At 34.6% G+C, this 18,184-nt stretch overlaps 1 protein-coding gene across 1 annotated transcript in view; it reads left to right on the top strand.

Moving 5' to 3' along the window:
* Positions 1-18,184, top strand: part of Cep152 (centrosomal protein 152) — a 78,487-nt gene that overhangs the window by 4,438 nt on the left and 55,865 nt on the right. Inside the window, exons 2-9 of the mRNA XM_026391992.2 lie at positions 636-729; positions 6,416-6,519; positions 6,748-6,820; positions 6,902-7,180; positions 8,234-8,396; positions 11,220-11,360; positions 12,483-12,622; positions 15,522-15,722. Coding sequence (XP_026247777.2) covers positions 643-729; positions 6,416-6,519; positions 6,748-6,820; positions 6,902-7,180; positions 8,234-8,396; positions 11,220-11,360; positions 12,483-12,622; positions 15,522-15,722 — 1,188 coding nt within the window. The 5' untranslated portion in view covers positions 636-642. The remainder of the gene's footprint in view (positions 1-635; positions 730-6,415; positions 6,520-6,747; positions 6,821-6,901; positions 7,181-8,233; positions 8,397-11,219; positions 11,361-12,482; positions 12,623-15,521; positions 15,723-18,184) is intronic.

Below are 18,184 nucleotides of genomic sequence, written 5' to 3'. Positions count from 1 at the left end.
CAGTGGCATAGCATCTGGTTTCCCATCTATCTTTCCTTAGTATTTTGCTGGAGCCTGATTGTATCAAGTTTGCAAGCAGAACATTTAACACTTAGATTTCTGTTGTGTACTCTATAATGTTAGCAGATTGTAGTGGTTTCTGGGTAGCAATATTAACTCAGGATTTAGGAACTCACTTTTGTAAAGTATGAAATTTGGATTTGTGTTGTTCAAAGAATGAAGAAAATTACTACCTGTGCCATATATCAATTTGAAAGTTTTGTTTGAACTTGTTATTAAGATTTTTGTGTTTGGCACTCTTCTATTTCATTATCATTATTTTACTTTTTTGCTCAAGCAAAAATTCTGTGTTAAATTATACTTTCCAGGACATTAGAAAAAAATTATTTGTACTTTTATTACCTATTTGCATTTAAATTTTTTTGAATTGCTGCATGCAGATATTTTCTATGGATCAGAATTAATTTGTAAGAGCTCTCTTTATATTTGTAATACTGTTTATCATACATGAGTTACACATATTTTCTCCCAACCTGTTGTCTTTTGACCTGGGGTATGGCAGTTTTATTATGTAGTTTTGTTCTGGGGAGATTTTATTGGCTATTTAAAAATCAAACATCTTCCCCTTCCCGTAGGAGGACCATGTCATTAGACTTTGGCAGTGTGGCACTACTGCCACAAAATGAAGAGGAAGAATATGACAAAGAAGATTATGAAAGGGAAAAAGAGGTGAGTTACTCACAAAAAGGACCCTAGGCCCAATCTTTAACAATTTGTACTTAATGATAAAAATTATATCATCTTTGTCATTTTGAAGGGATTTATAATTCTTAAAAAAAAAAACAACAATACAACAAAATCCTAAAACCTGAAGGCTACTTGGACCTGAGAAGGTAGATGAGTGGAATGCTTCTTTCTTTGAGAGAAGAATAAAACACAACTTAGTGTTGCCATCAGATAAATAGTTCAATTCTTTAAGAATTTTTATTTAGGAGACAATGAATGGCTGTGGAAGGAGAGGCCAAGTTTCTGTGCGTGGAACAGAAAATGGAGTCTTCAGGACGTTTATAGATGAGTGGCAGACAGTAAATAAGAAAACAACCGAATAAAGTAATTTGAGTAAGTGCTGGTATATCACTGGTTACTCAGTGAATAGGCCATTCTCAAATTCCAATCTCCATATCATCCTGATCAGCTGTACAATTATGATCTTGCTTTTGTCATTTCTGTTCCCTCCATTGTTTGCATTGAAGATCAGTTGGAGAAAGTGCATTTAGTCTTCAGAAAAGGAAAGGACTTCCTAAATAAATGACTTGATAGTCAGAGGACATTTATAGCAAATGGAATCTCAAACCACAGACTACCATGAATAGACTCATATTTCAGACAAAAGCCTTCAATCATTTTATAGAAAAGTAAGGCACTCTAATAATTTTTAAATTGCTGTATCTATGGTGTACTGATATATATGGCAACATGGTATCTATCATGCCAGTATTCATATCAATTAATTATTGCACATTATTCATATTCCTCACAACTTACTGGAGCATAATATCTTGGTGTACCATTTGAGAGCTGCTGTTGTAGTTGTCCTTGCTACTCAGTAGACCTCATTCAGAATATTTTAGGCAAATGTTTACAAGTAAAATATATAAAGCTGGGCCACAAAAGAAGAATTCAAAAGCTCTTTTATTAACTCGTCCATAATGTAACAATGTGACTTTACAAAATGCCTTTCACCTAAAGTTGCCTACAGTGTGATTTCACAGTTATTACAGATATGCTTGTGGTTATGCTTGAGATAAGAATGGTTGTTATAAGCATAAAGCCACAGCTTAAGGTAGATTGTCATTTGGGATTGTCAGTCTGTTGAAGTATACATGTATTTTCTGCAATGTCACCAGAAGTAGCTCTGTGATAATTGTTTGTTCCAGATAGTACAATTATGTATGTATGTACATATATATTCTGGAGCTGGTAGTTTGGGGCAGAAATAACTTAGTAATCTGTGCTGTCAAGGTAAATGCTCATGATGGCTCATTTAATGATAATATATATATTTGAAAGTGATCTTGGTAAAAAGGGAGGTGATTTAAGTAGCAGGTAGCAGACAGAACCTTGAACCTGGTAATGCTGCTGTGGGTCCTCTGAGTTTTTATATTGGTACTTCTCCTCTAATAGAATAATAAAGTTTCATTGAGCTTGGAATTGTGTATTTTAGAGGTAGATTTTCTAATCAGTACCTTTTCCACATTTTAACTGCCTTGCTTTGATGTAGTTATAGAAACATTTTTATATTTTGTTTCCACTAGAGGGGGCTAGTGTTTATTTACATTCCATATGATTTGATTTATTTAGTGAGATTTTCTTGTCATTCCCCAGATAGTTCAATTAGCAAATGGTTATGTCTTGATATTATATATATTTTTAATCCATTTCTTATGCCTTATCTGGATTGTGTCTTGTGAGTTTTTCCCAATGCTATACAGGTATCTTTAAAGGAATATTGAATGATCACTGTCTGGGTTGAAACTTAATTGTATACAAACAGGTAGAAATAGTGTCATCCAGTAACCAACTTCATGTCATATTGAAGAAGAGGACAGTGGAAATGGGGAGATTCAGACTCTAGGTTCCAGCTCTGCACTTGACCTGTGTTTCCCTGGCTTGCCCTTCAAGTTTTCTGGACCTTGGTTTGCTACTTGCCTTTAAAATGAAAAACTTGACATGGAGGAACTCCAGTGATTGCTCTTGGCCTACAATACTATTATGCACCATCTATAGTGTGGCTCATACTTGTCTAATAAATGTTTCTCTTTCAGATATACAGCAACCTAGACCAGGTCTCCCCTACTTACACTATGGAATTTAGTTTAGCTTATGAAATGCTTCCCCCACACCTTGCATCTGAACATAGCATAATTCATAAACTAAAGGTATAGCTGCCAAGTTATTCTGGCCCTTTATCATTCCCATATTGGACCTTTACAAAGTATGTTTTAAAATGGTTCTTTGATTAAAATAGATCTGCTTAGTGTGTATCAATGAAAGCTTTATTTTATAATTCATTTAAAAAAATACCAGAATCTCTTCAGAAGTGCACTTGCCAGGTTGCCTGCTCCAAGGGTTGATGACTGTTGGTTACTCCATTTGTTGTTTTTCTCTTGGGAGAAAATGTATTGTATGGTTTGTCATCTGAGAACTTCTGCTTTCATGAATACCAGGGGATTATAGGCTCTGAAGACAGTCTGTTTAGTCAATTTAAGTGGAAAATCCTAACAAAGGACTGACATATTGTCTGTTTTACATTCACTCCTGAACAGAAGTTGTTGATGAAATTCTTTGAGTTAAATGCCCTCTTTTTCTTTTTAGGAAATAAACATGAAGTAATAAAGGAAGAGGAGTTTATAGAATGATTTAGAATGTGTTTTAGTAGAAGCTTTAACAATAACATTCTCTTTTTTCTAGGGGAGGTATCTCTTAAATTACTAAACTCAGTCGATAGATAATAATATCCCACTGAGAAGATTGCTACTTGCAGTAAAAAAAAAAAAAAAGTCTGTTGAATTTGAAATTAATGAGGGATTAAATCTTGTCATTTATAAGGATTATTAATTTTGTCCTTCAGTCTGTATTTGGAAGGTGGCAGATCTAAATGAGGAAAATTTAGTTTCTAAAATTCTCTATTTGTTATCATGGATAGGTCAATACGGCAATTTTGTGTTTGGTGGCACAAGGTTTAATGACCAAAAACAAAATCTATTTGACAGTGGATAGGAGGAGGGCACACTTTGATCCTGAGCAATGGAGATGTTGAGGGTGGGATTTTGTTCCTGAATGACCTTATTAGAAGGACTTCATCTCATTTCGTTTCTCTCTGTCCTGAAAGTTATAGAAGCTAAGGAGGGGGATCCAGCCAAACCAAAGAACTTGATGGAGAAATTTTTTTTTTGTTTGTTTTAAGAGAGAGAGAGAGAATTCTTTTAATATTTTTTAGTTTTCAGCAGACACAACATCTTCGTTTGTATGTGGTGCTGAGGATCGAACCCGGGCCGCACGCATGCCAGGCGAGTGCACTGCCGCTTGAGCCACATCCCCAGCCCCAAATGGAGAAATTTTTTGAAGATGAACTAAACTGTTTAAAAATGTTAGCATATATGTAAAAATATAAGACTCTAGATACTACAGGGATGAGATTTATTTTTTTAAATAGCTTTAATTATTATTTATTTATTGTTATGTGGTGCTGAGGATCGAACTCAGTGCCCCACGCTTGCTAGGCAAGCTCTCTATCACTAAGCCAGAACCCCAGCCCGGAGGGCTGAGTTTTCTAGTTAGCAAATTATTCTTTGGATCCAGAAGCATTTTGGTCAGCTGATTTCTCACACTCAACTTAATTTTCTTCCATGGATGCCAATTTTGTGGTATCACAAAGAAAGCAACAATAACTGCTTAATTATTATGTAGCTATTTCTGTCTTTGTGAGGCAGGGGGAAATGAATGGTTCCAATGTCTTTGGCAAAGTTCCCTGAATTATAAGGCTATGTACTTGAACCTCACTAAAGGTTTAGAAGAAAATATTCTTTCTGTTCAGGAATCCTTACTTGATGTAAGTATGAAAGATTGATTTTATTGTTATTTTCTCTTGTGTAACATGTGAGGCAGTGTTTTCCATAAAGCAGTGATGCTTAGTTCAGACAGAACAGGTTGGGCTACTTTTGAAAGACATCATAGATATTTATTTTTTCCCCAGTACATTGTCTTTATAGCATGATTTTGCTACCTTTCACGTGAGGCAAGTAATATTCTTATATATTGATGTGTTTTGTTTGTAGTGTGTTGTTTTTTATTCTTTATAATTTTTGATCAACTCTGATGTGTCTTTCACTAATATGGCAAACTGATTTTTCAACTACCCTGCATGAGCAGATGGGCAAGGATTTGGTTGTTAATATTAGTATTAAGCAGATTTAAAGGTGAAGACAACTTTTCATTGAAATGCATTTTTCTTTTGTTTCATCTTTAACCAATCAAATTCACTGAGAAAACTTTTTTTTTTTAATCCAGGAATATCAGAAATATACGTGGAAATAAGAAAGTATTTACTTTGTCTACTTCACATTCTCCATTCTCATTTCCAAATTTTATTTCACTATAACCTGGTTAACAATTTGGGACATTCTTTTCAGAACTTTTCTAAGAATATATTTATTTTCGTTTTTACTGAATGTTTTAAGAAAGTTTGTAAAAAAATTCTAAACCCCAATACTCAGATATGAACTGCAGCTATGTTCCATTTCTTTTATACTAGTGACAGAGAAACTGGAAAACAAAAGCAAAAAAGAAACAAAAACCTGCCATAAACCAAAGAACATCTCATTTTTTTCCTCCAAGGTTTTACAGAGTATTTAATGTCTTTAAAAGTCACTCATTACATAATTTTATGGGATTGAATTATGCACTTTGGAGGGACTTAGTCAACTTGTTAACTGGTGCTTAATTTCTTAAAGAGAAGTCATGATGAGCAGTCCCCTTATAAACTGTTTAGTAATGTAATATTTGAATCTTCTAATTGTTACAAATTTTAAGACACTGTGTTGGGACATGAAGAAAGACAATTACCCATCTTGAAATTCGACAAATTTTTCTTTTTATCACAATTTATCTCAAAACTTGAATGGATCTATTTTATCTATCTAGTTCATGTAGGCAGAATGTTAAGAAGAAAACTTTCCTAGAATAAAATTGGAAAGCAAAGTCAGATTATTTTATGTTAGTATTCTGCTTTTGAGAATGCTATTGTAGAAAGCCAGAATCTTCTGGCCCTCTTTTTACTCAAATGTCTTATTATAGTTCAGAGTATTGTATATCTTTTCATTACTGGAATTATATAACTGACTACTAATTAGTTACTCCCAACAGGATTTCTCTCACATTGTGGGAGCTTATGGACTTTTAGGCCACCTGCTGCTGCTGTTCTTACTACCTAGGCAAAGTGCATCTGGCAACTCAGATTCCCTGTGGGATGTCTGGTTATCAAGTCCCCAAGGTCTAACAAGGGGCAAAACAGGACTCTGCAATGCAAGTCTGCCCTTTGACAACATAATACAATGACTGTACCATTATTATGACTTGCTATACTACTATAAAAAAGTTTTTCAATTCTGCTGTAATGTGTGTGTTTTTAAATCTAAGATCGTTGTAGAAAAAAGTAAAGCCTTCTAACATAAATCCTGATATTATGTATTCCTTTTTCCTTAAGTGAAATGATGAACATAATTCATGTGGAATTTAAGAAATTAGTTAAATGGAAGAATTAAACTTCCATGGCTTGTCACTTGCTCTTCCAAGGCAGCTTTGGTTGGCATCTTGGGTTTAGTCAGTGATACTGATGTGGACTTTTCTGACTCAGTTGCAGCAATTGCTCACCGACCTTCCTCATGATATGCTGGATGATGAGCTCTCCTCCCCTGAACTTCACTTCTCAGACTGTAGTATGGACGGCACAGCGGAAGAGTAAGGACCTAAAATCACTTTTCCTTGCATGTTGCATTTTATGTATTTTTTTTTTTTTTTTGGTTCTTGCTGGTAATAATGTAAGCAATTGTAAAAATTGTTGACTTAATTCTTAAATCTTTGGGTAAAAGTTGAAGGGGAAAAACAAATATAAGAATCTTTGGGTTCTCTGTGTTTATATCTAAATAAATGATAGGCTTTAAGTCTAGAATATTGATTTTTCTCAAGAGTGCATCCTTCTGAGCAATTGGAGATGAACTGGAACAAGCATCAAATTCTGCCCAAATCTCAAAGTATAAATGTAAGTATCTGATGTGATCATGACTGTGAATGAGGGTGGGAATAGATTTTAGAGCTTTTATTTTACTCTGTCATCTAATAGCACTATAATGAAATTCAGGGCTTATATATTGGAGAAAAAAGTGGCAATGGCTGGGAAGAGAATCAAAATAAAACTGAAGACCAACATCCTGAGTACCATCTCAAAGAAGATGGAGATGAAGGTGGGAGTGGCTATAGTCCTCCAAGCAAAAATGAACAGACTGATTTGTATTGCCTTCCTGAAAACTTCAGGCCTTATACCAGTGGTCAGAAGCAGGAATTTAATAACCAACCAACCAGTGTAGTTAAATTTTCTGATCCTCAGAGGAACCATTTTCAGGTATTGTAAGAATTTGACTTTTAAGAATTTGTGTGTACATGCATTTGCATGATGTATGCATGTGTTTAAGAAATGCATGTAAATGCGATGGTAAGATGATTTATTTTAACTACAAGAATTTCTGAGGGTACAAATATTCAGTTGAATTAGTCATGCTATCTTCTGTTTACAATCAAATGCAATTATGATCTTAAATCAAAAGTTTAAAATAGGAGCTTTTTGGAAACAGTTATTTAAACATTAAAAGTGAAGTATGCTATAGAATAACTGTCCTGCACTGCTGCTTCTGGCTCTGCTATTTCAGTGTGCTTCAGTTAAAAGTTATGTTTAGGTGTTTTGATAATAGGGTTTAAAGCAGTAATTTTATAGATTACAGCATTTGGTTTCCTCAATTTTCTTGCTTGCTACTCTTATAACAAATTTTAAATCAAACACTTCAAAGCTAATGCCTGTTTTGTGTGGTGTTATAGTAGTAGACAGGATGAATTAACACACTTTGTTTTTACTGTGAGCAAGTTTAATGAAGTAAGACCTCAGGATACAGTTAGTTGCTTTGCTTCATAGAATTTTCCAGTGACAACAAATGCCTCACTTTGCCAATTGCCATTCTGTGTCACTCAATGACAGGATGCTTTTTTTGGTCCAATTAAGGTGGCTATTTTTTCTCAATTCTATTTCTGGACAATGTTACTCATTCCATAACTATTGAATGTTTATTATATATAAGGCATTGTATCACATGTTCTTGCTATTATGTGCATTTTTATATTCTCTAGATATTGAAATCATCTAAATCATTTGTAATAAAATATTTGTGTATAATTTCATTGGGATTTGAGTTTTATTTACAAAATTGTACAATAATTGTGTTCAAAAGTACAATGAAGTATTCAATAACAATAAGCACTGTTTTTGAGCAGAGATGTCTATAAAATAATTGGTAATGATACCACAATTAGCTTCTATAGCATAAAATTAAGGTGTCTAATTGAGAGAATTTTGGAAGAGAAGGCCAAATCCTAATTGTTCATTTCATTTGTCATCTTATAATAGCAATTTAGTTCATCACAAGGTCCCAGTTGTCAAGCTTTGGCGCCATATAAAGTGAAATATAAACCTTATCAATCTTCTGTCCAGGATAACTTTCCAGTCCAGGAAATAGCAGGAAGTGACACACTTGAAGGCCTGCAACAACAATTCCTAGGAGCTAGTGAAAGTAGGTATTACATTTATAGTTATTTCTAAATAACATAATTGGGAAATTTTGAACACTGAGTGGATATCTGAGCATATTCAAGAATTATTGTTTTTTTAAGCGTGACAGTAGAACTTCTGTGGTTGATATTTCAGAGTCTTTATTTTTAAAGCTCTATAATGAAGTATTTGTGAATAAACGATAGAAAGTCTAGAACTTACTTCAGAACAATGTGTTGGGTAGGAGTATAGATGAAGCAAAACTTGCCATGAATTCATAATTGTTGACTGTTCCTGGGAAATGGGTGTGTGTGGGTTCATTGTGCTATTCTTTCTGCTCTCATATTTTTGAAATTTTACATAATTAAAAAGTTAAAAGAAGGAAAAAATATATTTTTTAAATTTTGTATTGGGGATTGAACCCAGGGTGCTTAACCTCTGAGCCACATCCCTAACCTCTTTTAATATTTTATTTTATTTTTTTTTGGTCTCCCTAAGTTGTTTAGGCCCTTGCTAAGTTGCTGAGGCTGCCTTTGAACTTGTGATTGTCCTGGCTCAACCTCCTGAGCTTCTGGTATTATAGGCGTGCAACACTGTGCCTGGAAAAAAGAAAAAAATTTAATAATCATTCTAGATTGTTAAGAACTTTTTATGAGCTTCATATATTTCTTATTGGACTCTACTTTGGAAAAAAGACAATTTTCTCATCAACCTCAGATTTTTTATTACATAGAAATGTAATTTGACAAATCAGCCATTATTAGCTTTTCTTTTGAGTCTTACAATTTTTGTGTAACGATTAGGCAACTCTCATATATATATTACTTTATGTTCAGAATTTGACATAGGTCTCAGATTTAGTCATGTGGTAGTTGCCTCCAATGTTTTTTGTACAGTGTGTACATCAATATGATAATAAGAAAAGAGCTTATAGCTACTAGAGAATTTTGAGATGAAATGCTGGTATCATAAATATCAAAACTTGAACAGCGACTATCCTGAATTGTACATCTAGCTTTTATTGTCATGCTCAGTGGCATAGTAAATTACTTCTAATTATTGTGTGTGTTGCAGAGCCAATGTGATTCTAGAGTGTGACTACAAGTTTTGTTGTTGTTGTTTTTCCTTTAATTAATGGTGGAAAGGTCATTCTGGATACTTTGGGTTACCTGGGCTACCCCGAGAAAACTGGATACATGTTGTGATTTCGTAGTATTGCTTCCAGCATATGCTGGAATATATACCATGGGATGATACCTAAAAGGTAGGGAGAGGCCCAGAATTCACTTTCTCATGAAGGGGTCATCAGCAAATATGGTGTCCTTTCTTTGTTCATATGTTTCTGTGGGATGAGGAAGTGTATTTGGCACAATTGGCTTTAGGCTGAATAACAGGCATCACAGCAGTGGCCTGGTGTTTCTGTGTCTCCCGGTCTTTCTGCATACATAATCTTTCAACACCTTTCTTATCTATCTACGTTTTTTAAAATTGGTTACATATTTGCCTAAATTTGATATTTGGAAGTTAATTAAATAATTTAATGGGGGCTGGGGTTGTGGCTCAGCGATAGAGCGCTTGCCTAGCTTGTGCAAGGCCCTGGGTTTGATCCTCAGCACCACATAAAAATAAATAAAAATAAAGGTATTGTGTTCAACTACAACTAAAAAGCAAATATTAAAAACAAAACAATAAGTTAGAAATTAAAATAAAATAACTTAATGGAAGAATTAACTTTGGTGATTACAGCTTCTTATAGCAACATCAGTTTTAAAAAAATGTGAGTTTGGAGAGGTGGAGTTTGCAGACTTTTTTTTTTTTGAGCCAGTCTTGCTATAAGGCCTGAGGACTGTGACTTGGAACAAAGTTTTCAGTCTTTGTTTTTTGGATTTAACATAAGCATCTCTTTTTAAAAAGGGGACTGAGTTATCTTGTTGGTAACTAAAACTTCCTAAACTAGTAAGTAAAACTTCCTATTACTGATTATAGAAACATTAGCCTAGTTAATAGAAAATGTGAAATATTTATTGTTACATAATGAAGCATTAGCCTTCTCTTACCAGTTATTGTTTTCATTTTTTTCCCTAATCTTTTTAAGTATTCCTTTAAGATGACTTTGATTCTGAAAGATTTAGAAGTTCTTTATTAGTCTATTCTTAGTTAACTAATAGAGTAGTTATGTATATAAAGACAATATATTTAGCACTCCTGCCAAAGAAACACTATTTTGAGAGGGATATCTAGCAGGTTTTTTAAAAAATCATTTTAATAGAAAATGATATACTTATTTTGTTTTTAATTTTATGAAAGCATATTACTCTATTCTGTTGCTTTTATATGCAGTGATTTTTAATTGACCAAACTGGTCAATTCAGAGTAATACCCTAAACCAGTAAATTTCACATTTTTGGGGCAGTGACACATAGTAAGAAGTACATTTTTTTACATTGTGATATGGTCCACAATATAAATCAATGTAAGTAAGTATATGTAAATGAAAAAAGTTTCACAGGGGCTGGAGTTGTGGCTCAGAGGTAGAGCGCTCGCCTAGAATATGTGAGGCACTGGGTTCGATCCTCAGCACCACATAAAAATAAAATAAAGGTATTGTGTCCACCTACAAATAAAAAAATAAATAAATGTTAAAAAAGGAAAGTTATTACAACATGAGGTACTCTGATATATTACAGTTGTTCTATCTTGATTTTTTAAAGTATGAGTCATAGTCCACTACACTGTTTTCACAATACTCTCAGAGATATCTGCACAGCTTAAAAAACACGGCCCTCAATGACCATATATTTATATCTTGGTTTGTTTTTATCTAACAAATTGTCTTTAATTCTAGATTCTGCAGAAAACATACAGATTATTCAGCTTCAGGTTCTTAATAAAGCAAAAGAGAGACAACTGGACAACTTAGCTGAAAAATTAAATGAAAGTGAACGTCAAATTCGTTATCTGAATCACCAGCTTATGATAATTAAAGGTAAGATACCAATTGCTGGGTGCCAATGTTTATGAATTACACTAGAGCTAAACATCTTGTTTCCAACATCCTCAGTTTATTTCTTCTTCTGTGTTTTTTTTTTTTTTTAATTATTTCCAATCACCTCAAATTACTTGGTTTGAGGACTTACAGTGAAATAGAGCAAGACAAAACTCCAGGACTTCTAAGCCCTTTTCTTGGATTACTTCACTTCAAGTATATTATTTTGGAGTGCTCATTTTTTCCCCCCATTTTCTTCTTTTCCTTTATTTTATTCCCCCTCCTCTTTTCTCTTAAGCTGTTAGAATCAATGAATGTGATTTAACTATGCTGATGGCATTCTGCCCTAAAAAAGCTGTTGACTTCTTATGTCATTAAGTATGCCAATTCCCAGAGTGACTGTTTAGTTTGCAATGCAGCATTTTCTGAACCTATAGATTAGCATAAACATTTTAAGCCAAGTAGGAGTCTGAAATCCTGAAATGTTTTTGGTGTGCCACAGAGAAAACGGTGTCATTTCTGGTGTAATCACATAAAGGGAATTCAGATTCAGACGATAATTGGTTATTCTTCATGTTGTTTGTAGTTTTGGTTAATGCTGAACTTCATTGGCAGAATAATTTTGTGACTGAACTCCAGTTCATTTCAAATTTAATTGATGATGAAAACCTCTTTTTCTGTAATCCTCATAAAATTTATTTTGAGAGAGAAACTTGTGAACTGTTACTGCAAAGAATTTAAGATTAGGTGAATGAAAGAGTTATTTCAAGTATGTGTAGGGGGCAGGTAGTCTTCAGATACCTTTTTTGCTTAAAAGGGGTTTGTCACATCAATGTAGCTTCTCAGGTTAAAAAAAATGCTGAAATTATTAGGAGATTCTTTTGGTCCAAAGAGGATATAATAAAATGTTAAAGGCAGCATTTCTGGTTCTCTGAAATATTTTTGGTGTCACTCAACTAATTTTTTTAAAATTTTAGTCATTTTTCTTATTTTCTTTAAGTCAACTAAAGTTCATATGTCTGAATTGAATTTGTTCAAAAGTATTTATATAAATCTGATTAGTATAAGGACAATCAGGGCCCCTCTACGCTAACATTTATATAAACATTTTTAATGCTCTAGATGAAAAGGATGGCTTGACTCTCAGTCTTCGAGAATCACAGAAACTCTTTCAGAATGGAAAAGAAAGGGAGATACAGCTTGAAGCACAAATAAAAGCTCAAGAGGCTCAAATACAAGCATTAAAAGTCAATGAAGAAAAGGTACTTATTTTACCTTTATTTATGGTAAAAGAAAAGCAAAAAGTTATTAAATGAAGAGTTTAGTCACTAAACAAAACTTTTGGTAGAGTAGAAATAAATTTAGAAGAGCATTTTACCTTCCTCCACCATAAGCTTGCTTTCTTGTCTGACCTTGGAGGAGGGGTGCTGCCATTCTCCTGGCCACCTACACATGTGTCCAGAAGACCAGCTCCTTTCTTCCCTTTTTCTCCAGTCAGCCATTAAGTTCTGCTGACACCCCCCTCTTCTCTGTCCATTCAGAATTTTACCTTCTTATTGCTAAAGTCTCTTAACCTGGTCTCTAGTCTTTATCCTTCCACATATTCTCTTATGACCATCTGAGTAATCTTTCCAGAATACAGTTTTGATTTTGTTATTCCCTTATATAGAGGCTTTCAGTGATTTACCTGTGGGACAAAATACAGTAATCAGGATGACTCTCTGATCCTTGACTCTGCTCTTAATCTCTTCAGACTTCACAGTCTGTTGTCTTTCTATACTCATATGTATCATTCGCCTCTGGTGTGCCTTTTCTACAGCACACTATTTGATTAACAAATCCCTGCAAATAGGTTTTCTCTAAGTCTCCCCTGCTTCCTTCCTCAAACCATCACATCTATTAAAATAGATCAAGAACACTTTGAAGGCATCATTGGGCTGCCCTCATCTTTGTAGACCCATGATCTAGGCCAGCAACTGGCATGTAGTTTGGTGGTTGGTATATGTTGAGTGAATGTAGTTGTTCAAAGTTGATCCATTTTTCTTATATATTTCTTTATTCAGGCTCTGATACTATTGTAACTAACTTTATGGTATACTTTGAAATTGGTAATTAAGGTAGTAAAAAAAATTGTGTTTTGTTTACGTTTTCTTGTCTAGATCTTGCAAATAAACTTTTTGTATTTTGTAAAAAGAAATCTTGTTGATATTTTGATTAGCAAGGCATTGTAGTTTATCATTTTATAAATGAGTTCACCAAGTTTTGGAGAGGGCCCAAGTAGAACCTAAATTTTCTGACTCCAATAGTTTCTTTTCTTTCTTTTATTTTTATTTTTATTTAATTAATTTTTTTTTTTTAGTTGTAGATGAACACAATGCCTTTATTTTATTTTTTGTGTGGTGCTGAGGTTCGAACCCAGTGCCCTCCACATGCAAGGAGAGCACTCTACCACTGAGCTACAACTCGTTTCTTATCCTTATCTAGAGAAGGTATTCTTTTTTGGCTTGGTGGAGTGGGGGATGAGGCAGGTGATGACTGCTGTTTCTTAAACATTTGGGGAACTGTTCTTTAGATTCACCTTTTTTTGGATAGTGGATTGAACTTGGAGACTCGACCACTGAGCCACATCTCCAGCCTTATTTTGTATTTTATTTAGAGACAGGGTCTTACTGAGTTGCTTAGCACCTTGCTTTTGCTGAGGCTATCTTTAAACTTGTGATCCTCCTGCCACATCCTCCTGAGCTGCTGTGATTACAGGCTTGTACCACTGCACCCAACTAGATTCACTTTTTAATAGTGATTTTTTTTAGTGTATTATAGTTTTACATAATCATGGGGTTTATTTTTACATATTCATGATACATATAACATAATTTGCTCCATTTAAATCCTAAGCAAATGAATCAATGTCTTAGCAAGGAAAGCAGTGTTGGAATAAATAGGTAATTTCTAGAGTAAAGCATGGAATTTTCATGCATAATATGGATTATTTTTAACTTTTTGAAAACTGACAAACTTTGAGAAGTTAAATTTTTATATTGTAAAAGATTATAACATTGTAATCTTTTATAAGTTAGAAATTGCTAATAGAATATCATAAATAAAAAACTAAAAGGCAACAGAGTCACCAACTGTATATAGTTCCTATTACTTCTGTAACAGATTACCACAAATTCAGTGTCTTCAAATAATAGAAATTTACCTCACAGATCTGGAGGTCAGAAGTCTGATAAAGATCTTATTGGGCTAAAATCCAGGTGTCAGCAGGGCAGCATTGCTTTTCTAGAGGCCCTAGGGAGAGTCCACTTTCTTGCATTTTTCCAGTTTTTAGAGTTCACCTGCATTCCTTGCCTTGTGGCCCATTTCCATCTTCAGAACCAGCAGCATCTGGTAGAATCTCCCTGGTTCTGATTTTTCCACTATTTATGGACTCAGTGGTTACATGGGGCCCATATGGATAAACCAAAATAATCTCCTTATTTTAAGGTTATCTGATTAGTAATATAAATTCCATCTGCAACTTTAATTTTCTCCTGTTCTATAACATAACATATTCATAGATTTGGGGGATTAGGAAACCCCTTTGAGGACATTGTTTTACTTACAGTACTAGCTATACTTTCAAAAGTGTTTTTAATGGGGCATGACGGCACACACCTATAAGGCCAGCTACTTTGGAGGGTGAGGCAGGATGACTTCAGCCAAGGAGTTCAAATCCAGCCTAGGCAACATAGTGAGATCCTGCCTCAAAAAAACCAAAATAAAACTTTGTTTTGGCAAATTTTAGCAGTCTTTTAAGGATTGGTTATAATTTTTCTTTGACCTAACCCAACCCTATTGGGTTGCCCCATACTTTGCTCACAGATCAATGCACATACTAATAGCACCAGTTCACTAGCAGCAGGTTCCTTGCCTGTAAGTTACCCACATTGCTATCATGCTGTGAAAATCCTTTCTTTCTTCTAAGGTAAATGCAAAGTCTATTTTTTCAATGAATATTGTTTTCAACAACTACAGGCCCCTTGGGCAGCAGCTAGAGAAACTAAGACCTTGATGTGGGAGACCCCTTCTTCTCCACTCTTATTAAAGCCTGATTGAATTTTAAATAGGGCTCACAGGGTTAAGTACTCTCACCATGGATATCCTATGCGTATTTACTAGATGATCAAGAAGTCTAGAACAACTGAAATGGCTCTGGAAAGCTTGAAGGAGCAACTGGCAGAGCTTCATCATTCTGAGTCGCTTCAACGAGCTAGAGAGCAGCACGAGAGCATTGTTATGGGCCTTACAAAGAAGTATGAAGAGCAAGTGTCATCCTTACAAAAGAAGTTGGATTCTACAGTTGCTGCACTTAAAGAACAGGTTGGGATGATTTCAGATGACCAACTACTATCAACAAGTAAAGTTGGTTATGTTTTATAACTGATATTTTGCAGTACTCATATAGAAATCTTGGATGTTTGCAGTAGGTGTTTGATTGTAAATGAAACTTAAAATTTAATGATGTTTCAATCTATGAATAGATTCTGGAAGAATACTTTTGGAAACCCTTTTTCCTATAGAATTGGTTAGTACTTTCTCAATTTTCATTTTACTAGTCTTTTATCTGTAGAGTATTTATGTGTGTTCATCACATTGTCCTAGAATAACTCCAGCATGAAAGAAATGAGTGCTGGAGGCTGGCCAGAACCTGAGAGTTTGTCCTCAGAGCTTAACCAGGGTCTCAACATTTGATAAAGTGTTGAGAAATGGTCAACACTCTGATAGAGTCAGTAGAGTGTTGAGAAAATGGTCCTTGGGATTAGAGTTAATTTTGAGAATACAGTTTGAGCAATTCTAACCTGAAAATCTGAATTCCAAAATGTTCCATATAGTTGACGTGACAGTTCAAGTGGAAAGTTCCAACCTAACCTCATGTAATAGGTTGCAGTCAAAATGCATCTGCACTAAAATATCCTTAAAATTCCCTTCAGGCTGTGTGTGTAAGTGTATAAGAAATGTAAGTGAACTTCATATTTAGACTTGTACCTCATGCACAAATACCTGATTACATATATGCAGATATTCCAGAATTGAAACATTTCAGGTAAGGGATACTCAACCTGTAGTGTAATGTATAAAATAGAGAAGAAAATCTCATGTAAACTCGATTTGAAGTTTGAGCTTATTTCACAGGCATTATTTATTATTTTTGCTCAAAAAGGAATAAAATATTATAGGCTGAGGTGAGTTAGGTGGCAGGTTTACTTGTGCTCCAAAATGTTTGTTAATCATTTGAATAAAATTTCAGAATGCATTTATTCTAATGCAATTTCAGAATTAATTTAACCCAAGGGAAGAGAAGAAGAAACAAACTTGCAAGAGTATGGAAAGCATCATCACACCTAAAATGATTCCTGATTTGGGTTATTTCTGATTCATATAGGACTCTAACTTTCCCATACTTTTCAATGGTTATATATAAGACTACATTATTGGTAGTACTAATTGTTTATATACAGTTTTATGTGTAACTGTGAGTTCTTGCTAGATTTGTTTTACCAATTATGTTTTTATTTTATATAGAAAGATATTGTGAATTTGATTATATGGAGAATATACAGGAGTGGAGAAAGATGAAGACTGTGCCAAATTATTGAAAAGTCTATTTCATAGACTATTTAAACAAATATAATTGGATATTTATTAATTTTATTTTAAAACTGCCATCTATTTCATTATTTATTAATTTTGGCCCAATGCAGTATAGTAGAATTAAAGTGAAAATGGTCATTGATAGATGTTAGGAGAAGAATGGAGTATGGTGTCTCTTCCACGTTAGGTTATTTGAAGCTCTATGTTCTCTGTTGACTTTGACATAGTTACATTGGGGACAGGCTAGAAGGAATTTATAGTACGTTCTGCCCTGTACTACTACATTCTTTATTTTCATCATCCACTCCCTTCTTTAACCTTCAACTAGCTGACAGGAAAAAGTCTTCATTCTCTTTCACACTTCAAAAGGTGTTGATTAAGGTCTTTCCCACTGTTACCCTTCATGACTGGTATTATTTTTTAACAGAGCATGTCACTGGTGTTAGAATTAACATATTTGCACATTTGCTTAACAAGGTGATGATTCCAAAGGGGCTATGGTTGGTTGTTTCTGGGAATGTTTTTATGGTATCCTTTCTGTGCTGTCAAATTGTTATCTATTGGGTTAGCAGTACTTATTATCTCAGAATCCAAATTGAGATTCCTGATTAGGTAAGTGCTATAAAATCAACTAGGAGCCAGGGAGATGTGTGGGAGACCAACCTTGCATGAGGCTGGGTTATTGCCCCTGCTGGGAGATGTGGCATCAGGCACCCATGCCGCTAGACTGCCCTGCTCTTCTAGGGTTCCAGTGACTTGTGTCTTCCTGCCCAGGCTTGTCTTCCTTACTGCCCCATGGGTGGAGCTATGTTCACCTGTTTCTTTGTAATATAATCCCTTGCCCTGTTTAGGATAGAATCTTCCATGGAAGTGCCTTGTGTGTGTCCCCCTCTCTTACTGTGCCTTTGGGTGTGACCTACCCAGATGTCAGTCAACCTGCTGACAGTGGACATCATGAAGATAGACTCAGCCCCCTGAAACCTTACCCCTTGCCTCATTTGAATAGCTTCTCCTCAATAAAAGGGGTCAGCACGTGCTCTCTCTCTGTCTTCCTTCGGACCCTTAAGGTCAGAGGAGCCATCACAGCGACCCCAAAGAAAAAGATATTTGTGTCTCTTGTGTGGTTATTTTGCGCCCCCCAGTTAGCCCAGTTCAACTAGAGTAACCCCTGAGCCTTTTAATCGTGAACA

This window comes from Urocitellus parryii, chromosome 6 (assembly GCF_045843805.1).
Source record: "Urocitellus parryii isolate mUroPar1 chromosome 6, mUroPar1.hap1, whole genome shotgun sequence".
Classification (NCBI taxonomy): Eukaryota; Metazoa; Chordata; class Mammalia; order Rodentia; family Sciuridae; genus Urocitellus; species Urocitellus parryii.
The sequence above is the reverse complement of the archived record's forward strand: the minus strand, read 5'-3'. Positions and strand labels throughout refer to the sequence as shown.